Source organism: Aulonocara sp. 'chitande type north' Nkhata Bay, linkage group LG16, assembly GCF_057382095.1.
Source record: "Aulonocara sp. 'chitande type north' Nkhata Bay isolate Kocher_YH1m ecotype deep benthic linkage group LG16, A_spYH_male_GT1.1, whole genome shotgun sequence".
NCBI lineage: Eukaryota > Metazoa > Chordata > Actinopteri > Cichliformes > Cichlidae > Aulonocara > Aulonocara sp. 'chitande type north' Nkhata Bay.
In genome coordinates, this window is record NC_141359.1 from 27000090 (window position 1) to 27024154 (window position 24065).

The 24065-nt window shown below is 39.9% G+C and overlaps 1 protein-coding gene across 3 annotated transcripts in view; it reads right to left on the bottom strand.

Annotated features, from left to right (window-relative positions):
- The window catches only part of LOC147311715 (hyccin 2), a 51785-nt gene that overhangs the window by 19752 nt on the left and 7968 nt on the right, over nucleotides 1–24065 (bottom strand). For all 3 annotated transcript variants that reach the window (XM_086267786.1, XM_086267785.1, XM_086267787.1), the window contains exons 2-5: nucleotides 11174–11258; nucleotides 4235–4316; nucleotides 2341–2442; nucleotides 413–592 (exon numbers count right to left, since the gene is read on the bottom strand). In XM_086267786.1, coding sequence (XP_086123912.1) covers nucleotides 413–592; nucleotides 2341–2442; nucleotides 4235–4285 — 333 coding nt within the window. In that variant the 5' untranslated portion in view covers nucleotides 4286–4316; nucleotides 11174–11258. The remainder of the gene's footprint in view (nucleotides 1–412; nucleotides 593–2340; nucleotides 2443–4234; nucleotides 4317–11173; nucleotides 11259–24065) is intronic.

Sequence of the window (24065 nt, forward strand, 5' to 3'; positions counted from 1 at the left end):
CACATTTGGCAGTTCACTGTGAAGATTTGAATAGTCGTTGCTTGTTTGTTTTTACTGTCGGGATACCACATGGATTTGTTGAATTAATGATCCAGGGAGCATTTCAACATTTCGGTTTTTTAAAAAAGTCCTTTAAGGCTAAATTGTATTTAACTTTTAACAATTTGCAAATGAGCCTTAAACAAATGAAACAAAACAAAGATATTAGCATTGCCTGCTAAAAACAAAATAACTGAAATCTCTGTTCAAGTTACTTCACGGCTGATTGCAGGAACTCTACTGGTATGCACTGCAACACTTTATGGTGGACCTGGTTATCCACAAGGTCGCGTTTAAGGCTCAGCCAGTAACAAGACCATCGCTCTGCATCGGGCATGCTACTGTAACCAGACCCAGAAAGGTGAACACCTACCAAGTTATAAATGCCCAGAAGCAGGGCCTCGATGCAGCCATTGCTCTGACGATCCCTGCTGGCAGTGATGCGCAGATAAACCCACACCAGCTCGGGCAGGAACTGCAGGGTGAAGCGTCGCAAGCGGTCTTCGGAGCTCCGGTACAGCTCGAACAGCTGGTGGCACACAGGCTCCAAGAGCTGGATCACAGATGGAAACAAGAAAATGCAAATTAACAAATTAACACGAGGTCTGACACCTTACTGGAATTTACACCATGCTTGTTAGGCTCTCCCAATAAGGCAGTAAACAAAACTAAATATGGAAACTGAACTGTATTTTTCTGTATATAAAATGTTTAATCCATTTATATTTAACCCCAATATCATAAAAACCAATAAAAGCTGTCATTAATACCATTAACACAAAACAAAAACAGTTTATAGAACATCTAAAATGGTCCTCTTTATTTTTGTTATACGGGGGTGTATTTTTAAGCTCCTGGATGCTCATATTAAGCATAGCCAAGTTTCATCAATGAGGTAGTTTCTTCCACTGGCTCCGTATAATGCTGATGAGAGACAGTATCCTTCTCCACCTGCTGTTCAAACCTTCTGTCTGCGAGGAACAGCCAGTAAGATAAAAGCTAGCTTCAAGGGAGGGTGGCTTTAAAGGAAGAGGAGCTAAAACAGCTCGTTTCAGAGAAAGAATGAACTGCTGGGATGCACCAATGCCTGGTATAAGATATAAAGACCTATAGAGTTAAAAATGAGCATAATAGGTCCACTTTAAGATAATTAAATTCATGGAAATGTATGTCTAGGTTAATATTAAAGAACAATAGGTTCAGGATGACTGCTATAAACTGCTATAAACTATTACCTCCCATTAGCCTCAGCAGCAGCCTTTTTAATAGCCTGCAGAAATGGACTCACATAGCTCTCGTTTCAAAACATGAACGAACGCCATTGTAAACGTAACACGACAGAATGGACAGATGGAGGGAGAGTCTCGCTTCCAGTTGATAGTGCGAGATGCATAGAAGCAGAGGGGATAATTCACTACAACGAAAGCCTCGGCAGATGTAGTGTCAGGGGAGGCCAGCTGAGCCACAGCGTTTATACAGTCCAGGGGTCAGTGTGAGTGAATGCCCACACAGCACGACTGTGTAAGTGTGTTGTACATGGCTGACTGGGGAAAAAGGCGGCAAAGAACTTGGCAAGGCATTTGCCCTTCATGTCCTCAGCTTGACAACAAAAAACAACAGCAACAAAAAAACATGCAAAATTCAAGCACATTACACTCTCCCCTACTTTATCTCTCACACACAGACATGCATGCACTCCTCAATCACTTGTGTCATCATTAATGGGATTGTGCAGCCAGACTGACAGCACTAATGGAAGTTAGATCCCTAGTTGCTTGACACTCAAATTCGACCGTGAAATCGAGGTGAAAACGGGGCCAGAAAGAACTGGAGGCACCAAGTGTGTCATTAGAGCCAAATTAAAGTCCTCTCTCATTGAGTACCTCAGGCCTTTGCTTAGAAACTGTGTCATTAGGTCCCTTTAAAGTACAAAACACCGGTCTAGCTGTGCAGGTGCAAGAAACATCTGCTTAGTAAGAAAAAGATATTGAGGTGCTTGGGCACTGCGGTGACTGCGTCTTTTCCAGCTTTGGCTGCGGACGCTTTAGTTTGTTAGGCAAAGCACTGCATACAGGGAACACAGTGTACCGTCTCACAGGCAACGCAGACGGCACCGCCATTGTGCCTTCCATCATACACAACAGCAGAGTGTGTTGCGGTGTGCATGTACGCCCTGCAGACACGGCTGTGTGTCAAGTTTTTTTGCTCAGTGCCAACAGAAACAACATCATGACTCACAAGCAGCACATTTCCTTGAGCTAAAAACCATCCGTCTGCATGTGCGCGTCCTCCGTGTATTACCTCGTTGTTGGGGTCCTGGATGACTCTGTAGAGAGCTGGGACCAAGGACTTCTTTAGATGAAGGCTGCCGGCGTAGCTGGGGATGTGGGTTTCTGGTAAGGACTAAAGCAAGGAGACACAAAGGACTGTTGAGTGATGCAAACAACTTCTACGTCTAGCCACAAAACTAGAGAACAAGTAAAGACTGTGTGTAATTCTACATCCTGTATTCAATTGTTTCACAGCACACAGTGACTTAACTGTGTGTCAGCATGCTGTGACATGTAAGAAGTCCCTTGATTAAAAATGGAAGCATCAAAAAAAGACTTGAAAAGATTGACTTCCCCAGTCGATGAGTTTGACAATGTGGTAGGTGAAGTAAGAAAAGAAAACTTTTAGGAAAGCATAGCTTTTTGATAAAATAACTCTGAACCTAACAGATTGATGATGTCTGACATCCTCAGAACATCCTGGGGTGAAATCCTTCAAATGGTCAAGATCGTGTTTTGTAGATGACAGACGGCAGCTATAGCCTCTCAGCGTGAGAGTATGATCATTTTGAGGGCAGAACACAATGTGCCTGGTCTGCACCACCATGAGTCATACCATTCTATTCTCATCTTTCCTCCTTTCTCTAGTTTTCTGCTGTCTTTTTCCATTCCTCTTAATGTACTGCACATTATTTCCTTCTTTTTAGCTCGTCATCACCTTTGCACTTTTCTGTTTTGTAAATGTGCTGAACAGACTTTTGCATCAGATTTATGATTGCTAAGGTGACAGAAACTTTGTGGCCGTGTCATAACGGTTTAATGCACTGTACAAACCACAGTGCTTAAAGGAACCCATTCCTTCTTCACAGAATGAGAAAGAAAAGTGACATAAACACTTTTTTAAACTAGTCTGGAACACCAAGAGTGAAGCAACATTTATTATTAATTAATTACAGTCAACTAACTACTTCAACTGAAACACTACAAATACCAGCACCCCCCCCCAAAAAAAAATCATTTGCATTGCCTACTAGCCAAACTATCTTAACCCAAATTTTACTGAGTGGGGTCATTTGTGTATATTTTCCATGCCACTGTGATATTTTTAAAGCTATTTTTTCATTACAAGAATATGAATGAAAAAAATAATGAGACGCTTGCTAGCCTGCTATTGTAGTCTTTAGCCTTTTAGATTTGCTATTTGTATTGTTAAAAAAAAAAAAAATCAATTGTTGAGATAATATTAGCCTTTTGTCACTAATAGCTGACAATGCAGCTGAGCTTAAATCTATACTGGAAATGACAAGCGGCACTGTGCAATACATTGAGAAACTGCAAACACAGAAAAACTATTGTTAGCGCTTCACAATTAATGAGTATGTGAAATTGCTTTCAGTATCTACTAGCATTTACAAGAACATGAGGACATGAGGCTGGAACAGCAACTCTTGCACTGTTCTTATATAAAAGCTAACTGATTACTGAAAGCTGAATAATCCCATAATTTATATGCATCAAAAAAAAAAAAAGGAAAATAAAAATGTATGTGAAAACATGATGAAGCAGATATAAGCAGCTACTTTGCTTGTGAGTTCAAAGAACAAACTATGCACAGTACATTTTGTGTAGTACAGAGAGGTTATGCTGATTAAACACAGCTGACGATAGGCCCGAGTTGACCTAAGCTAGCCACTGTTCTTGCTAGCGTTCACTACATTTAATTAGAATTTACAAAGGACTGAAATGTTAACGAGATGACAGATGCACACAGTTTTTACTCTCAACACTCTTCGCCACAGCTGTTACACACACAGTACGCGGTTCCTCTCTCGAAAAAAAAAAAGAGAGAGAAAAAAAATAGCCTCCAGGAGTAGATTTCATAGTTATGACTCATGAATGAGAGTAGCGCAATCGAGGGCCTTTACCTTGAATTCTGAGAGCCATTCTTCGACAACACTGCGTTCTGAGCCCAGCATCTTCCTCAGAGACACCCCCCCCTTTGGCTGCCTGGTGGACAAACAGAGGCAGAGGAAGGTGGTGGGTACAGTAATGGGAAGGGAGAAAGGAAAACACAGGAGGAGAATGAAGACAGCAATGTCAATTTTATTTACAAGGAACCTTTCATTACACATAACCTCAAGGTGCTTACTAAAGAAGATAACATAAAAAAAATATGTAGTTTACAATGTCTTAAGGCAATAAACAACACAACAAAACTTCCCAAAGATTTCAAATACAGAACAGGCAAGTGTATGTACTCCACATAAGTATGAAAATATCCAAGCTGTGACTAAGCCCAATAAAAACCAGGCTTAGTAAAAGCTGTGCTTGGTGCTTTTTGGGCTTCCTTATTAAACAAAGTCCCATCTGTTTCTCGATAACAGCTAACATTTAGATTTAGATTTTTCAGTGATAATGAAGGTCAAAAACAAAAGCTCTTTCAGGCAACTCATGTTCATATGTATTTAATAGGACATTTGTATTTTTCACTAGAAAATGAATGTCATTTTTTTCTGGAAGTGTTACCACATAACCAGCTTCTAACCAGGTTAAATCTTCAGTGTAACCTAAATCGGCCAGATAAAAAGAGAGCTACTTTAATGACACGGAACTCTTCATTTAAGCTCAACATAACTAACCAACTAGTTGTGTACTACACACTGGTGATTTTCCTTTGGTGTCAGGTCAAAAGCTCTCTGGTGTGTGCCAACATTTGATTTTATATGCAGGGGGGGGAAAAAAAAAAAAAAAAAAAAAAAAAAAAAAAAAAACTCTGTACAGTGCAAAGGCAGTACCCCAGAAACCATTTACCTTGGCCTGTGATTATAACCCAGCAACAGCAAAAAAAAAAAAATCATTCTGAAAGACAACATTAAATCTCATGGGTTTTGAAATAAACAATCAAACATGAAACACAGTGACGCTAAGTGCACATCAGTTCCAGTTAACACAAGCGGCAACATATAAAATCAGCAGCATGCTGTTCTTATCCTCATTACAATGTTATGTAACAAGTCAGCTCGGAGCTAGTACCTGTCACTGCAAACATGAACCACCACAGGAATTCCTTTGAGCTTTCACGCTACAATTCAAATCATAGATGACGAGCTCATGTCTTCTTTCATATATTTGTAACGTCAAAGAACGTCACAGAGCAGAACGATATGGTGGTTAAAAATGGCGAGGGTTTTTAACATTTACAAACAGGACATTTTCTAGCTTGTAATTCATAAAGAGAAATGAGTAATGGGATAGCATCTTCGGCTTCGGCCGCACAGTTATCCTTGGTTCTCTTCTCCATTTCCAGCAGCTAAAATTAACTTCAGCAAACTGTGCAAAGCCATTTCTCCTACAGAACTCACCCCATGGAAAATATATTCTCATTATTTATCCTGTGAAAAGATTTGCTATGAACGAGACGTGTGTCTCAGCAAGGGAGAGGAACTGTGTGTGTGTGTGTGTGTGTGTGTGTGTGGATTGGCTGAGTGAGAGGTGGTGAACAGTCACAGGCAGTGACAGTTTGGATACACACTGAAGGTGATGTTGCATGGACCCAGTGTGCCAAGCTGCCACAGTGACAGAAATAAACAATACTTATGTAACAGCAGATGCACTCTGCAGCTTAAAATCAAGGCCATCCTCTCTCTTGATTTGACACCAATGCCCTTCACCAAAGACTACCAGGATTAATTTACCATCACTAACCTTTAGGAAAGCTACTAAGGCTACGTTCACACTGCAGGTCCTAAAGCTCAATTCCGATTTTTTGATCAAATCCGATTTTTTGGTCTGCTTGTTCACACTACAAATAATCTGCAGATTATACAATACAAATAAAATGTTCACGTTTCTCCAACGCTGTCTCCCCACAGTTTCACTAACATCTACACGGGATGGCCAGGAAGCGTTCGCGATGTCTTTTCGGGCGCTTCTCTGGCGCTGATAATTGGTGTCTGTCTTGTGTCAGTGACGTAAAAGATGGATTTAATGCGACATGACCGTTCAAACAGCAGTCGCTTTCTAAAACATCAGATATGTATTGGATTCAGTACCACATACGAAAGTGACCCAGATCGGATTTGAAAATATCGGATTTGTGCTGTTCACACTGTCATGATCGGATATGGGTCGCATAGGGTCAAAAAAGTCGGATTTGATGTGCTTTCGCCTACAGTGTGAACGTAGCCTAAGAAGAATTATTGCTTAACAAGAATGACAATTAGTCTGACTACTCTCACAACCCAAAGATACACTGTAACATTAAGTTAAAGATGCTGTGCTCTTTCACGTCCACATCCACTTTAATGGTTCTTTAATTGTATTTTAGTAGAAAGACTTTTTTTAAACTAAAAACAAAATTCACATTGCTTATTAGGTCTTGTAAAACCTATTTACTGGCTGAGCTGTGGTCAGACTTTCTGCGAATATGACTCAACATTTAACATAACATCAGCTCGGCCCAGTGCTTTTTCTAGGAAAAACCTCTGAGTCTTCTTTAATGATCTTGTTACTTCGAGGACACTGAACCTTTCTAAAAACTCACTGACGTCTCCTTCCACCAACCTCTGGTGCTAGAGCGCTGTCTGTTTTGCCCTGGTGCCTTTTGAAAACGAACCCACATTTCTGTGGGAGTGAAAAACCGAAAGGTGCTCAGTGGAAATTGGCAAAATTTAAATGACGAGGAAAATCATGCTGGGAAGAATCTGTACTGCATCTGTGAATTATCTGTGAATTTCTCACAGCAGTCACTCCCAAAGTGACTTATGTCAGTGATTCTAGCTGTGGGGCCAGCAATTTTGCGGTGTTATGCCTCTTACTGGCACAAAAATGCAGATTCTAAATTAAGCACTGGGCGTGGGGGTGGGGGGTGGGGGGTGTTACTTCACTCACGTACACTAAACAGTAAAATGTTTTTCTCCCTTCCTAACAATATAGAGGTTTATTTATTTGTCAGGCATTCAGCATTTGTTTGGCTTTTCCCCACTTAATTCGTGGTCAGTGAACTTGACCCCTGGAGTCTTTTACAGCATTTGAATGCAGATATCTTATAAATTTCAGCCCATGCAATAGGTTTGTGCCTCAGTTTTGGTGAAGGTGTGGTTTCAGTATTTTCTTTTTTTTGCTGTTGCTTACCACTAACTTGCTGATAGATACGTTTAAATGTGTCATGTGGTCTAAATATGGTGACTTCTGGCCAACGTAAATATACCCAAAACACTAACACACTCCAACACAGTAACACATTAAGTGACACCATTGCCGTCTCCATTTATACACGTGTATGGTGCTGACCACACTCTCAATCGCTCGGTCTTCTGCTCCTGCCTTGTCACAAAAACGTGCCCCCACAGAATGCGACATGTGATAGCAGAGAGTTGCAAATAAACTCATTACAGCTGCATCTGGGTCAGTGTACTGAGATAACACTCTAAAATGTGCAAGTTAACAGAACTGAAAAAGTTCATAAAAACAGAGATTATGCAGGCAGTTACGGCACACAGTACTCTTTAGATTCAACAGCTGCGTGTGGGCAAATTTGGAAATATGCATAAAAATGACTTTGTCAGACAACTAGATTTAGCAAAAAACTGCTTTTATCTTGTAAGCCTGAAACATTGTAAGACTACATGTGCACAGTCCCACTGCTCACACTGACAGTAAGCCATACTGCTGTGAAACCCCTGTTTAATCTTATTCGTTAAACTCGAATCCTTCCAGGCCAGAAAATGGGCACAAACTCTAAGGCCTGTTTGAATGTACATGCTTTTTTTTTTTTTTTTTTAATTTAGACCATTCTGCACAGTTTAAATAAAATATAAATAAAAACAAAACTGTGTTCTTCCTGCCAACAGATACAGACACCAATAGCTGGATAAAATGAATCAAATGTGGAAAAGCTCTCAGTTGAGCTTCTCTTTTTTAAATCTACATTTTGATACCAAGCTCATCTTCATACTTTTACATTTTAATAGCCACAAATGTAGCTTATTGCTGTGAAATAGAAAGAAAAACTGTTATATAGAACATCTAAACACCAGTGTGGACACTGATGAATCTCTAGGTCCTGAATTAGTTGTTGCCGTTTGTTTTTTTTAAATACTTAAAATGTGAAGGTTCACAGAGGGTCTCAGGATCAATAGAGCTGCAGATGAGAACTACTGACACTAATCACAAGGAATAGGATGTTCCCCTTTAAAGTTTAGTAAATTAGGTACAAGGAACAACTTGTGCCAAAAGAAAATTTTCACAAGCTAATCAGGCAATTTAGAAACAAACTGCAAAGAGAGCACCAATTGTTTAACAAATGAAAAATGGGCAATTAATTTTCCCTAGGGCTCACATGTTTTGGAGGGTCCCACCAATTGGCTTATAAAGAAATAAAATGAAGACTTCGCAGAATTGAGTTTAGATTATTGGTGCAGTAGAGCTGGGCGATAGAACGATAACGATATGTATATAACTTTTACTCGATAGAGAAATTAAGCTATCGCGATAGACCTCGCCACTCTTGTCCTCTTAAAAAAAAAAAAAAAGGTCAGCCGATCCAAATTCAGTAGCGCAGAGCCGAACCAATCACAGCCGCAGCGTCACGTCGCGTGACTTGTTACGTACAGCACAAGTGCCAAGCCGCACGTGTGTTTGTTTGGGAAGCAGCCAGCGGGTAATGGAGGAAATGAGTGTGCCGACTAGAAAAATCAACCGAGCGTGACCGAAGAGAAAACAGATGATGGTTCCAATGCCGGAGAGATTGTCGAACGGAAGAGCCATAGAAGTTCCGTAGTGTGAAGGTATTTCGGCTATTTCAAGTCTGACAAAAAACAGAGTAGCGTGCACTGTAAATTGTGCCGAAAGCAAGTCTGGAAATACAATAAACTGGTGCATGCGTCACACTGTGCGCCACGTTATTGTTTCGGTGAAATGAATTTCTACAATACTGTTACTGTTAATTCTACTCTCTGCAGTGTTTAAATGCTTACATATACACACAGTTACTGTCCCTCCACACATACGACTCTGTTCTGCTTCTATGCCCCAGCTTTGTTTACTTTTTCCCACCGAGGCTTCTAGACTTCTGATTGGCCAACATTTCGGCACGGTTAGGAATCTAGCGCCACCTGCTGCTTTGGCATGTTCATAGCAGCGTTTTCCTTCATTTCTGCCTTTGTGTGGACGGGATTATTTTTCAAAACGAAAACGGAAAATCTCCGTTTTCAAAAATACCCGTGTACGTGTGGACGTAGCCTCAGTCTCTGACTGGAAGCGCTAATTTTTCATTCGGCTTTTGTCAGACTAAAGTAACTGTTACAACTGTTTGAAAAGCTAAGCTATACAACAAGGAGAGATTGAGAATTTCCTTTTAGTTCTCAGTTTATTTGATATTGACAAAAGTTAGTCAGTTTTGTCTGTTCTTCTGTAAAACAAACTAAGATTTATTTTTAGAATTAATACTTTATTTCTAAGTGGAATTGACAATTTAGTCTGTTTCATTTGTTCTATTTTGAAACTTAAACGCTTTAGCGGCTGCCTTTTGTGTAGTTTGCAATATTTGCCTTTATTTATCTGAAAAAGTCTCATGTTCCTTAAGTACATCTACCCTGTTGAACTTATTATGGGAAATAAATATTTAAAAACAAGCTGCTGATTATTTCACATTTTACTTGTGAGCAACGGCACATTTAAATCTTACAAATATAGTTATTTGGCTTATATCGTGATAGATATCGTTATCGCCTGAAATGAAAAAAACATCGTGATATGAAAAAATCTCATATCGCCCAGCTCTATGGTGCAGTCTTCCACAGTAGTCTCAGTTTCTCACATGGCCCTTTGAGAAAAATTTAATAAGCGGGTCAGGTTAGATGCACAAGTGGATTTTCTATGGAATGACCTTGATAGCATTAATCAATGCTAAGAAAGCAAATGATCTGTAATCAACTCTCCTTAATTCAAATGTTTTTATGCAATACTTAATTACTTCACTACCTGTAACCTGTCTGTAACTTGTCCGTAACCTGAGAGTTACAGATCATTCCCAATCATGTGACTTTTGTTGACAATAAACAATTTAAATAAAGTTTCGTCTGGCTACTTATTAATACAGATATCATTTGTTTGCACACTGGTCAAAGAGTTTCACAGCTTACAACATGTCTTCCTCCAACTGTACCTCTCAGTCTTTATTTTAAAAATGAACTGCAGACAGACGTGTAGAAGCAGAACATCCACATCCAGAGGCTAAACTTTAATGCACAAATCTCAGGGTGCTGCAGATAAGCTTGACAATGTTACAAAACAGGCTCAAAGGAGAAAGATATCTGATTTGCTGCAGGGCTGCAGGAGCTGAGCAGATGATGAGATGAACTGGTGGAATTTTGTGTGTGTGTGTGTGTGTGTGTGTGTGTGCGCGCGCGCGCGCGTGTGTGTGTGCGCACTTCTTAAATCCGAGTCTGTGAATTGAAAGGCTCTCTTTTAGTCAGCTTGTTCGGCTCTTTATGAGGCTGACTCATTTGTTTCCTCCGGCTTGTCAAACTATCGCAGAGTCGCTGAGGCAAGCTTGTCAGTTACCATGGGAACAATAGTCAAGTCCTTTTCAGCCACTGGTAAATATTCCCAAATAATAACTCTTCGTTTTCACAAACATAATTTAGATTATATCGCTGTAAGTCAGAGGTTGGATACAACGCAACATGATGTGTGCCAGCATTTGTTCTCCTTCGTATGTCTTTAGCACCGCAATGTTAAAATGGTTTTCAAAGAAAATAAGCAGAAAATGATCAAGAAACGAGCAATGAACAAGACGGTCATGAATATCAACACTACAAACAATGTGAACAACATAATGCAGTATACATCTATGCACTTACCTCAGTGTCCCAGAACTCAAATCTCCGCTGGGAGATGCAAATGGTTCTCCACAGTGTCACACATCTGTCACTCACTGAGGGTCACCTGCAACAACAAGAAAAGAAGAGACCCATCAATCACCATCACAGGAGAATCATCCTCAAGACATTTAACTACAGTCGTACTGTTTAAAATTACTGTCGTCGATGATGGTGAACAGTGTCTATCCATAATTTCCCCAGAGATTTCATAAATGTGTTTGACCCATCTTTGCTGGCATTGGCTAGAATTTAAAAAAATTTAAACATTAGTGCTATCCTCATTAGAAACTGACATCCAAACAGACGATGCAGTGTAAGCAACATGCTAGTCAGTCAAGCAAGTAACTTGGGGTGACACAGAATAAATCAATGTAGGAATGGAAATTTCTGAAATGTTAGCAACCTTTAAACAGCCCCATTTTTATCACTTAAATTTTTAGTTTAGTTGCTTTTGTTTAGAAACACCTGTGTATGGCTTTACAGATGTCACAATTCAATTCATCCATCCATCCATTCGCTTCCGCTTATCCTTTCCAGGGTCGCGGGGAGTACTGGAGCCCATCCCAGCTGTCATAGGGCGAGAGGCGGGGTACACCCTGGACAGGTCGCCAGTCTGTCGCAGGGCTAACACATAGAGACACAGACAACCATTCGCACTCACATTCACTCACAGATTCACACCTATGGGCAATTTAGATTGACCAATTAACCTATCCCCACTAACTGCATGTCTTTGGACTGTGGGAGGAAGCCGGAGTACCCGGAGAGAACCCATGCAAACACGGGGAGAACATGCAAACTCCACACAGAAAGACCCCGGCCTTATGGTGGAATTGAACTCAGGACCTTCTTGCTGTGCAGCAACAATTCAATTCAATTTTATTTATATAGCGCCAAATCACAACAACAGTCGCCTCAAGGCGCTTTATATTGTAAGGTAGACCCTACAATAATACATACAGAGAAAAACCCAACAATCAATATAACAGGAAAATATTCTGCAAATCACAAGCTCACAAGTCCAATACTCATATGCTCAATAATCTGCCAGCCCAAATGATTATAAAACCTGGTACTAAAGGTTTGCAAAAATAAAACAACAGGGACGACCTTGCGGGGTTAATCTAATGGCCACTTGAGGCTGGCTCCAAGAGAGAGACAATCCCCACAGACTGTCATGTTAACTTTTAGAGAATTGAAAAGCATGTTTACAGCCTAGTACAAAGAGAGGTTGGTCTCTATGGATAATAAACACCTTTACAACAACCTGACAGTGAGTGAATCTTTATTTTAAAACTCTTCTTGGATACCGGGGCCAGAGGCACGGCCACCTTGTCATAGGTGCACCCACAGAAGGAGCTGTAGCTATCTTTGTGCTGTTACAGCATTATAATCAAATTATACTACAAATAATAAGGCCCGCTGCCTAGGGCTGCTCAATTAATCGAATTTTAATCACGATTACGATCTGGGCTTTCAACGATCATTAAAAATGACTGAGCCGATTATTAGCCCCTCCCTCATTTATCCGCGACACCTTAAAGGCCGGTCCGTGAAAATATTGTTGGGCATAAACCGGTCCGTGGCGCAAAAAAGGTTGGAGACCGCTGATTAAGAGGACCCGAGGGAAGCTCGGAAAGCTAAGCAGAAGTTATTTGGAGAGTGACTGATGTTGGTTGAAAAGAGAGTTTAAAAAAAAAAAACTTCAGTGGTGTTGCACACTATTTTATATTATTTTTTTTAAGTCATTGTTAACCCTTTAAAGCCGGTCAGAGCTGCACGCTCCGTTTTGCGTAACTATTGTTAAATCCCTGTAGAACCTGAACCGTGTAAGCTAGCGCAATAATTTGTTTTGCATATGAAACCGGAGGAGTTGTACTTACATCTTATGCCATCAGCTTGTCCTCGGTCACGGTTTCGTTCCACATATAGCTTTGCAAAAATTGCATAAAAAGCGCTTGCAGGAACAAAAACATAATATTCCAGAAACACGCTTTGCCGTTCCTATCAGCTGTTCGTAACACTTCCCACAGTGAAATGATGCACATGCTGTTTTCTTTGCAAATTTGCATCATAGGATTGTTTTTCGTTTTTCCTGCAGTATATAAAAATTGCTGTATCTCCAAAATAAAACTATGAAGACACTCAAAATAAATTTCCTGTGGTGGGAAACTATTTTTTGCAACTTTATTGTATTTAAAGTTTTGAGGGATAAACCTCTTAAATTTCTCCAAGTAGAAATATATATAAACAAAACAAAAGCGATTTTCAATTTTTTTTGTAGTTTATTGCACTTTTTTGCAATTTATGTAATTACTATGCACTTAATGCATACATATTATTAAAATATGGGCTATAACAGTTGTATTGATGTATAGCAACTTGAAATGCTCCCACAAATGGCACTACAGCATGTAAAAAAATAATATAAGCTCTGGTGGACTTGGTTCTATAGTAGGTCTTAAAGGGTTAAATAAATATCGTCAAATAATCGTGATCTCAATTTCAGTGAAAATAATCGTGATTATCATTTTTGCCATAATCGAGCAGCCCTACCGCTGCCTTATATAAACTGTACAAGATGTTTTTGCTGAAGTTTTGATGAGTTAAAATTTTGTATTTATTAATCTGCTGTCTAGCACTAATTAGGCTTTTGTTCATAAAATGGTAACAGTTCCAAAATAGCCCACGGTGCTGACCAAAACACTAATGGCTTCAAAATACCTAATCCGTAACTACCCAGGGTCGCCTTGGTTACGACCGCCTTTATAATATCTATGGCAAAAAAAATAAGATTCAGTTAACAATTCATTTTAATCAACATGTCAATTGTTTTCCAGTGTATTGCCTGTTTGGTCTATGACACGTCTGAAAACAAAAAAGCACATCCACAAGGAGTGACGTTAAACACCCATTTTGTCCAAAAAATGTCAGCAAACTGAGTCATCAACTTATCTTTTCTGCTCTAAAGATTGATGCTTTGTAGTAATTGCAAATAAACTCCAAAATGAGCAACAGCAAATGACTCAAGTGACTCAAATGACTCAATATGCAGTCATGAAAATGGACAAAGCAGCTGACGATACGGAAACCAGGGGGACAGTTGCTACAACAGTTCACTAAAAGACACACAGCAATTGTGAGAAACATTTCTACTATGGAGAGATGCATTACCAACAAGCAAAATCATTTCTGTGTCATAATGGAAACCCGTGTGCATTTTTCTCTAGTACTTTTGAAGGTTATTTTGAGTCACGGCACAAGGAAATTTTCAAGCTCTTATTGTTGCATAGCAACAGTCAGCTGGCCAACTTGTTGTCCTCGCCTGCTAAAAATGCATCCTGAGGATCCACACCCATAACATTTCACTGCATTTGACAAAATAAATCATTGTTTAGTGACACGCAAAAAGGCCTCTGCAGATCCCTGAGAAGCAGAAAGAGCCACATCACCGAGCGACCCATTTGCTGTTAAGTATTTCGAACACAGCCTTGTGTTTATCTGACCGAGTCTTACATTAGCAATTCATCACTAAGAGCCAAGGCAGTCCCATCTGTCTGGGATGATGTGTGTACCCTCTCCACCTATTGTAAGCTCTAAAGAAGGTGTTTATTTTCCGTCACCAGATCGAGTATATTCATTCTGTATGACTCATCAAATCTAAGGGTAACAGCGGCTCCGGGTTGAGTGAATAGATCAAAGAGAGGGACAAGGACTGAATAATAGAATACAAACAAAATCTGTGACCTAAGTAGATTACATGTACGAGGACAGAAACGTGTTATATAAAGATAAGGTTTGAAAGATTTTATCATTAGTTCTTTAGAAACAGAAGTTAGAATAGTTCCCATTAAATGTGATCACTGTGTCTCACTGACTCTATATGGTATAAAACGCAGTATCTTCAACCCCAGGGTGGGTCTATAATAGTTTTTTCATTAACATGAAAGGACTTTATCAGGCCCTACCCAACACACAAGCTGCTCAGGAATATTTGAAGAACATGACATAATCCCAAGGCATTAATCTGGCCTCCAAACTTTAAAACTTTTAAACCAGCCAATTACAACAACACAAAATTAGCTGACACTTACTTGGGTGATTCCTCCCGTCTCCAACCATCTCATTCCCATATTTGCGTGTAAACTGTGCACTCCAGCCAGCCGTCACTGTTGGCTAAATATGTCATGCACCTAATGAGGTCCCGGCCAATGACAATAGGCAAACTTTCCTTGAAGGAATGCTCTTCCTCTATGCAAGACCTGCTCATTGTCCTTTGGCGGGGCTCACAAGGGATCAGTAGTGTGCCAACCCATCCTGTTTACAACGCTTCCAATCTTGTGTCACAATTCCTGTGCTCAACACTCTGCTAAACAGTGCATACAGCTAAAACAAAGCCAACTAACCAACCTATTAAACTACACTAAGTAATTTGTGCACTTTGTTCCAAGACAGACCAGTTAACACACAACACGCTCCACTGTAAATTTGCAATGAGGCAAATAAAAGTTAACATTTTATTTGAACTTTTATTTGATAAAAAACTAAAAGCTCAGCTATTCAATGGAAAGTAAAAAAAGAAGTTAATTCAGGCATGTCTGACATTAAGTACTGGAGAGCAAAGCTGCCATGTGGAAGTCTCGACTCTCATGTAACTAACAAACCCCCCAAACCCCAGTTTTAAGTTGTTCAGCCTTGTAATTCAACAACATACATTACCCCTATTACCCTAACTCAGAAGCTGCAAGGAGTCCTGCATCATTTTAGCATGTGGAAGGAGTCACAAGGGTTCACAGCAGTCGTCAGATTGCACAGTGCTACAGACATGAGGGCGGCTCCGTAAAGCTATACTAAGTTAAACGCTGATGCTTTGAAATTCAAACTTATATCGTTAGCTTCATAGCATAATTGCCTAAGTCATTTGACTAAGTCAATGACTTAGGCACTTATGCTATGAAGCTAACGATATGTGTTTTGCTAAAGATACCAAGTTAAGATTGATTGGGATGTAAAAAGTTTTGCAGTTTACGGTGTAATAGACTAGAGTACAGAATTTGTAAAAATGGTCTGAGGACTTTTTTCTTAATATTTATAATAATCTTACTATAATGATCGTAGTGTGCATATGCATGTATACATGTCTGAATGCCTGTTCCTCAATTCCTCCTAGACGTGTTAATCAGTCTGGTTTATATAATTATTGTAGGGTCTTTAGCTTACAAGATAAAGCACCTTTAGGAGACTATTGTTGTGATTTGGGACTATAAATACATATTTTTTTTTAAATTGCTTTGAATTGGGTGAAACGTACTATATAAAACTGCCTAGGGTACCAGGATAATCAGCATATAAACTAATTCCCCAAAGCTATATAAAAAACTCACATCCTTACAAATGATATACTTTAGATGACCTCAAAACAAACTGCAACATTACAACTACTTCATGTGTATGTTGTTGAAATTATGTGACATTTGTAAATACGTTTTTGCTAGCCATTTTTGTGATCTCACTATATTCGCTGATATAATGAAGATAAATGGTAACCTGATGAAATAACATGCGTGTCCATATAACTAGCAAAAACCTCCTCTATTTGATAAAAATATTGCAAGAGTTTAGTCTCAACAGAAGAATATTTTATTAAAATCCTCACAGTATTAAGGTGAAAGAGTGATTTCATTCACATCACCTGTTACAACTTAGAAAGCTGAGTAGCCTAGTCACACAGACATACTCTGTGAAACCTGGAATCTCTGAGTCTAAACACTGTGCCCATAGGCTAAGCTTTCAAATGAAAAAACCATCTTAAAATCTGTCAAGCTGGTAAAATCCAAAAACAACATAATCTTAAATGCTGGGTCAAAGCTGCTGTGTGTGCCATGAGCCGTCTCCTCTCCTGTACTGACTGGATGGACGTACACGGCTAACAGATGCAACACTGAGACGTGTTCAACCCTAATGGACAAACACGTTTATGACATTAAGTAATGAGTATGTGTGCCATCTGTGTTTATCTTACTGTCTTAATACGTAAACCCTTTAAACTTGAGTTTTACTGATGGGCAATATACTGTACAACCGATGATTGTGTCAGTAAAATAACAGGAGACACATGGGCGACAATGCGTGACATGAAAAAACACACAACCTTAGGAACTTGACGCCTTAGCAGCTGTGTGTACAATAGCCATCATTCACTACAGACAGATGAATCACACAGGTTTCCGTGACTGAGAGACTTATTAAACCAATGTCAACAAACGCAAGGTTAAAGCCACACAAGGTACAGAGAGCCACTCTTTGCACTCGGAGCAGGGGAGACAAGATCAGCACTCAAGAGCGTTACAGTTATTCTGTCCTGGTTATAATCAACAGCAGAAACAAACTATGCTTGTTTGTGTAAACAAAGATAAACTAATCAGCTTGGACTTTTTGGCGACACAGTTTCTATTTTTTCTAGCAAGTGATGGCAGCTTTGTTGTTTTTGCTGCTGAATGAATCCCTGAATGACGAGCGGTCATGAACAGACCCAATCAGACAATCAGACTTTTTCAATGAGCATGCCGAGGAAAAATTTTTCAACTTTTTTGGAAATTAAAAAAATAAATAAATAAATTCACAACCAAGTCAAGGTAGATGTGCTACAAATTTATCTTTCACCACATGCAACAAACATATGTTGGAAAGTGAGGGTTCAAAACAGACTTTAGAACCATCTGCAACAAAAAGGAGAAACAGAAATGTTTTCACAACAGATGCAAATGTTCGAGTAGCGTTAGCCAGCAGTGTGAAAACTGGGTGCAGTACCTTTAAGTAGAACTTGCAAAGTCCTAACACTCTGGCAAAAATGTAAGTCATGTTCTGCAGATACTGTGACAAGTGGTTTGTGATCACACCAGTAGTTTCTTTCATCTACACCACCAGCATTTCAACTTAATATGAGCCAGCAGCTGTAATCAAAACTGATAAACACCCACAAAGTTCAGTAATTCAAATATTCAGTGTCCATTTTGAAAAGCGGATTTCAGTCACTATCCGGTCGTTCAGTGATGACGTGACGAATCCTACTTCCAGGCCTAAAGTAGTCTGCGTTTAATATGGCTTTTGTGTTGTTAACATGTTTAATGTTTTGTATTTTCTTCTATTTAATCTCAAAAAGCTCCTAAAACAGTCAGTGATCACTGTTGACCTCCCTCGGCTTTTATTACCGCTAATCATTTATTTAAGCTCAGTTTTTAAAACCTTAGGATGTAACTACAGCCCAGCCCATGCAGCAGTATATGAATGACTAACCTCCTATTGTGGATGGATTATCTCAGTTGTTCTCCTGGCTGACGTTTGGTCCTTTTACAGCATCCTGCCATGCGATTACATTTGTTCCTGACCACCGAGAACACTCACGTTAACTTTTATCGAGTGGGAAAAAAGTTAGCTTGTTTATATTATGCTAACATAGCTGTGTCGCTAGCGGTCACGTAGCACATCATTATATACCAGCTAGCCAAACTTCAGTAACCTTACAAACGTCACTGCTGTTTAGTTTTCTGTCTTCATTTATGCTGGAAGTGATAACAGAGCTGTACGTTTTAATTTGTTTCCAAAACCCCGCAGTCAAGACATGCTATACTGTATTTAGATAGAAGCTAGCGAGCTAACTTCCTGCTAACTTCTAACTCTGTTAAATGTCATAAATTCCGTTTTCATGGATGCCTGGATGTTAAACTCAATTGTTACACCTGGTAGAGCAGAACGCTGATCATTTTATTAAAGATGAAAGACTTTAGACAGTTTTTCAACTCTCAGTAAGCCCATAGTGATCGTTTGATATATGGACCTGCAGCTGAGTTTAGGCCCAGACACGGCTAGTGACGTCAGACTTAACGACCGGATAACTTCAGCAAGCAAAGCAGTGTTTCCCAACACCAAATACCAACAGCCTTCCAAGTATTTTTGGTGAGTCATTAACATTTTGATTATGCCACCATCAACCTACAAGTGGGCAACTCCCCTTGCTCCAACTTTGGCAGCTATTTGGATTACAGTTGGGTTTAAGCTGGCTCACTCCCACAATTATGGCAGACTTTGATATCAAGCAGCTGCTTCTCCAGAGAGGATCTCATCTGAAAGTTAGACTTCAGCTATAGCTTGTTGAAATGCAGCTGGAGTTAATAGTCTTTATTCTGCTGAGGAGATCTGTGAGCCACAGGATCACGCCACAGTAGGTAGGGAACTCCTTTGGTACACTGAACCCATCAAGAGCAAAGCAGAAAAAAGATTATAATTCCCAACTGTAGGCTAAGATGTTAGAGTCCATTTGGTGGACTCGCTTAAGAGGCAGCTAATACTACTGCTCAATGATTTATCTGTCACAAAGAGGAGAAATTTCTAAATGGTATTATTTAATAATGATTCGTTTTTAAAACGCCTTTGCTGATGCACATGCAAATGTATCTATGGGAAATATGGTAAAGGAGGCGAGCTCATGCTTACAGGCTGTTTGCCATTTTAATATTTGCACAGGTAAGTTATCAGGCAAGAGCAAATTGGGATTACTGTTTGCTTTCACTCTGTTGTAATCTAATCTAATCAAATTCTTGATACTCATGAAGAGGTAGGTGTAATTGAGTTTTTTGCATTACCTATTTCACTTTATGACACTAAAACTTATTTCTCATGGCAAGGGTGCATTTCTTTTCGTCATATAAAAAAAACAAAAAAAAAAAACAACAACACCTCTACTCATCCTAAAAGTGAAGTAAAACTTGATATGAAACATAATCAAAGTCAAGAACACATGTGAACCAAAGTCATAAATGCTATGTGAGAAATAGTGACACATCCCCCAAAAAATGGGGGACAAGAAAAAAATTCCCTAAACGGAGGCTGCACACATATGAGTACTTGTTTCAACTTCTCTGCCCTAAATGAGCTGGGCCAGGTTTCAACAGTCCAACACTGGGGACGTTTCAAGGTCAGCTTAGCTCAGTCAGCCATGAATTATTGAACCTGAGCAAGCTGTCTCTCCCTGCAGTTTGGCCCCCTTCTAACGCCATCCTTTTGCCTTCAAGTTTGCTCGCTATGACCATAACAAATGACATCATTACCAGCGACCGTTTAATGATCTCTGTTGTGTACATTTCCTTTGCTTTAAAAATCTGTTTAGCAAGAAAGTCAGAACCCAGAGTCAAATACAGTCTATGTTTCGACCATCAGTACAAACAGATATTCTCCAATCAACTCCAATTATACTCTAGTACCATTATATAGTTTTGTAAAGATAGTCTAGAGAGGCTTAATCCGGTTGTTCAGTCTGACGTCACTAGCCGTGTCTGGACCTAAACTCAGCTGCAGGTCCATATATCAAACGATCACTATGGGCTTACTGAGAGTTGAAAAACTGTCTAAAGTCTTTCATCTTTAATAAAATGATCAGCGTTCTGCTCTACCAGGTGTAACAATTGAGTTTAACATCCAGGCATCCATGAAAACGGAATTTATGACATTTAACGGAGTTAGAAGTTAGCAGGGAGTTAGCTAGCTAGCTTAATAATAATAATAATAATGGATTGGATTTATATAGCGCTTTTCAAGGCACCCAAAGCGCTTTACAATACCACTATTCATTCACTCTCACATTCATACACTGGTGGAGGCAAGCTACAGTTGTAGCCACAGCTGCCCTGGGGCAGACTGACAGAAGCGAGGCTGCCATATCGCGCCATCGGCCCCTCTGGCCAACACCAGTAGGCAAGTAGGGTAAAGTGTCTTGCCCAGGGACACAACGACCAGGACAGAGAGCCCAGGGATCGAACCGGCGACCTTCCGGTTACAGATGCGATTCCCAACCCCCTGAGCCACGGTCGCCCTTATAAGCTTCTATCTAAATACAATATAGCATGTCCTGACTGCGGGGTTTTGGAAACAAATTCAAACGTACAGCTCTGTTATCACTTCCAGCATAAATGAAGACAGAAAACTAAACAGCAGTGACGTTTGTAGGGTTACTGAAGTTTGGCTAGCTGGTATATAATGATGTGCTACGTGACCGCTAGCGACACAGCTATGTTAGCATAATATAAACAAGCTAACTTTTTTTCCACTCGATAAAAGTTAACGTGAGTGTTCTCGGTGGTCAGGAACAAATGTAATCGCATGGCAGGATGCTGTAAAAGGACCAAACGTCAGCCAGGAGAACAACTGAGATAATCCATCCACAATAGGAGGTTAGTCATTCATATACTGCTGCATGGGCTGGGCTGTAGTTACATCCTAAGGTTTTAAAAACTGAGCTTAAATAAATGATTAGCGGTAATAAAAGCCGAGGGAGGTCAACAGTGATCACTGACTGTTTTAGGAGCTTTTTGAGATCAAATAGAAGAAAATACATAACATTAAACATGTTAACAACACAAAAGCCATATTAAACGCAGACTACTTTAGGCCCGGAAGTAGGATTCGTCGTGTCATCACTGAACAACCGGATAGCTGGTTTAGACTAAACATTTACACACATCTCAGACAAAGCTGGTACAGGGAGTATTTTTTCCTCTGAGATAATTTCCCTTAAGATAGATGGACTGGATGAATACAATGATCTATAAGAACTGTTTTGCCTATTTTTAGGTCGTCAACGTACTACGTGTTTCAAGTTAGGCTATTTTTGTACTAATACTGTGCAAAGAGAATGATCAGTCACAACCTTGCCCATTAACATGCAGCAAAATTCAAATCACTGACGTTACCAGATGACTAAAATGTTCCTCGTTGGTGCTCATTATTATCATCACAGACTTTATCCAGACATTTTCCCTTGGTAGGTGGATTAACTCTAATACCTGACTATGGTGGGGCAATCTGGTATAATCTCCCTGTGCCTATACCCACTGTAACTCCAGCCTGCCACTCACCTGCAGAGTAGGCTGTCCACTCAGGAATGGAATAAGTTTATTTATAGTTAAAAAAAAACAAAAAAACAACCTAAAGCCCTTTTCCCCAGTCTGCACAGAATGATAGCCACATACAGTTTGAAGAGAGAGGGGCAGACAGGTAAACACACGCCTCTGCGGGACACTAACTGACCAAAAGGACATTTTGGTGAGTAAAGGTCACTAAGAAGCAGGCAACAATGACTAAAAGATCAATGTGCTCCTGTGCAAATCAATACCGCTACCCCTCGGACACGTGGACAGAGTCACAACTACCTACTTCTTTAACAGATGAAATATATATATATAGCAGGCAGATATTAATAGAAAGAAAAAAAATACAGGTGTGAATAATAGGAGAGGTAGAGAAAGTGAAAAATTGGCTGCCATTTCTCCCTCATTCTCTCCCCTCATCTCTCATAGGCCAGGCAAAGGGGAACTGAGGCGTACGCACATCCTGGGCTAAAATTAGCTCTGCTGCAGCTGCAGGGCCAGACGTGTTGGGATGGGCCCGTGCATCTAAGTCCACACACACACGCACCCACGCGTACACACACACACACACACACAGAGAGGTTCCACCAATTAGACAGGGTGAACCACAACACACAACAACACAGGTGACTGCCAACGGCATCCAGCCCCCATCCTGTGCTCATCAAACTGAGACACACAAATGCTTTCAATGCAAATGTTGTGTGTACACAAATCCAGACACAGGATAAACAGGTGCAGTCTGACAAGAGCAGGGTTCTCCATAGTGCCCGTTCAGTTTGATTCTTTACAGTGAATAATCTACAGTGAGTTTGAGTGAACATAATTTTTACACAGCTATTGCCTCTTTTTAAAGTAAATTCCACTATACTGTAGGGCAATTTCCTGTGAAGAAAGCGGAGTGGTACTGTTTATTTTATCATAAATAAAACATGTACCTTGAGGTGATATTCTTGAGATATCAGAAACAATTTTACTACACACAGAGACATGTATACAAGTGAGGAAATTACAGATATAGCAGAAACATCACCTGTTTAACAAAAATAAACAAATACTGATGGCCACCATTGCTACCCTGCAGTGTCACAGTAGATGCACCTATACATTTGAAAATCTTAGGTGATTTTCAGAAAACTTGACCCTGATCTTGACCTTGACTCCAAGGTCACTGATATTCAAACTCGTCCAAGATTTTTAGTACCTGCACCTATGGTATCAATTTGAAAGTCCTAAGTGACTTCCTTCTTCAGTTATCGAATTCACAAGATTTTCTCTAAATTTGACCTCTTACGTTGACCTTGACATCACTGAAATTTTTAGTAAATGCACCAAGGGTATCAATTTCCAAAATCCACATCACCCTGTTCTTGAGTTATCGCATTCACAAATTCGGGTGTCTATGCTGTCTGCCCACCCACCCACACACCCAGCCCACCTGCACTGGTGAGTTCCACTGTAACATCTAAGGAAAAGCATTCAGCACAAACCATCTTACTAGGCCCATGTTGGCATATAGCACAGTGTTGGGCCAAAGCTATGCAGCCTTGGTTATCATCTGCCCCACAGATTACATTTTGCTCCATGCAACTTTGTCCTCATCCCTAAATGAAATTCAAGTTGACATGTCACTGTTTTGACACACTGCACATACAAGTGCAAAGGGTCCAAATGAGACACCCAGGAAGTGATTTTTTAAAAAATGCAACCAAGTGCAGCCCATCTCTACCAAGACTATCTTGAAGCCACTTCTAAATAACCGAGCTCCAGATCATATCTCCAAAAAAGATCTCAGATAAGGTTTTCAGGAAGCTCAAGTCCACCACTCACAGCTCGATCTTCACCACAACAGCATCCACAACACTACAGACTGTCTTAATCTGTCAGTCACCCTCATGCCTCTTCCCGTGATACTTGCGTCAGTACATCCAGGTCTTGTGAAAAAGAAC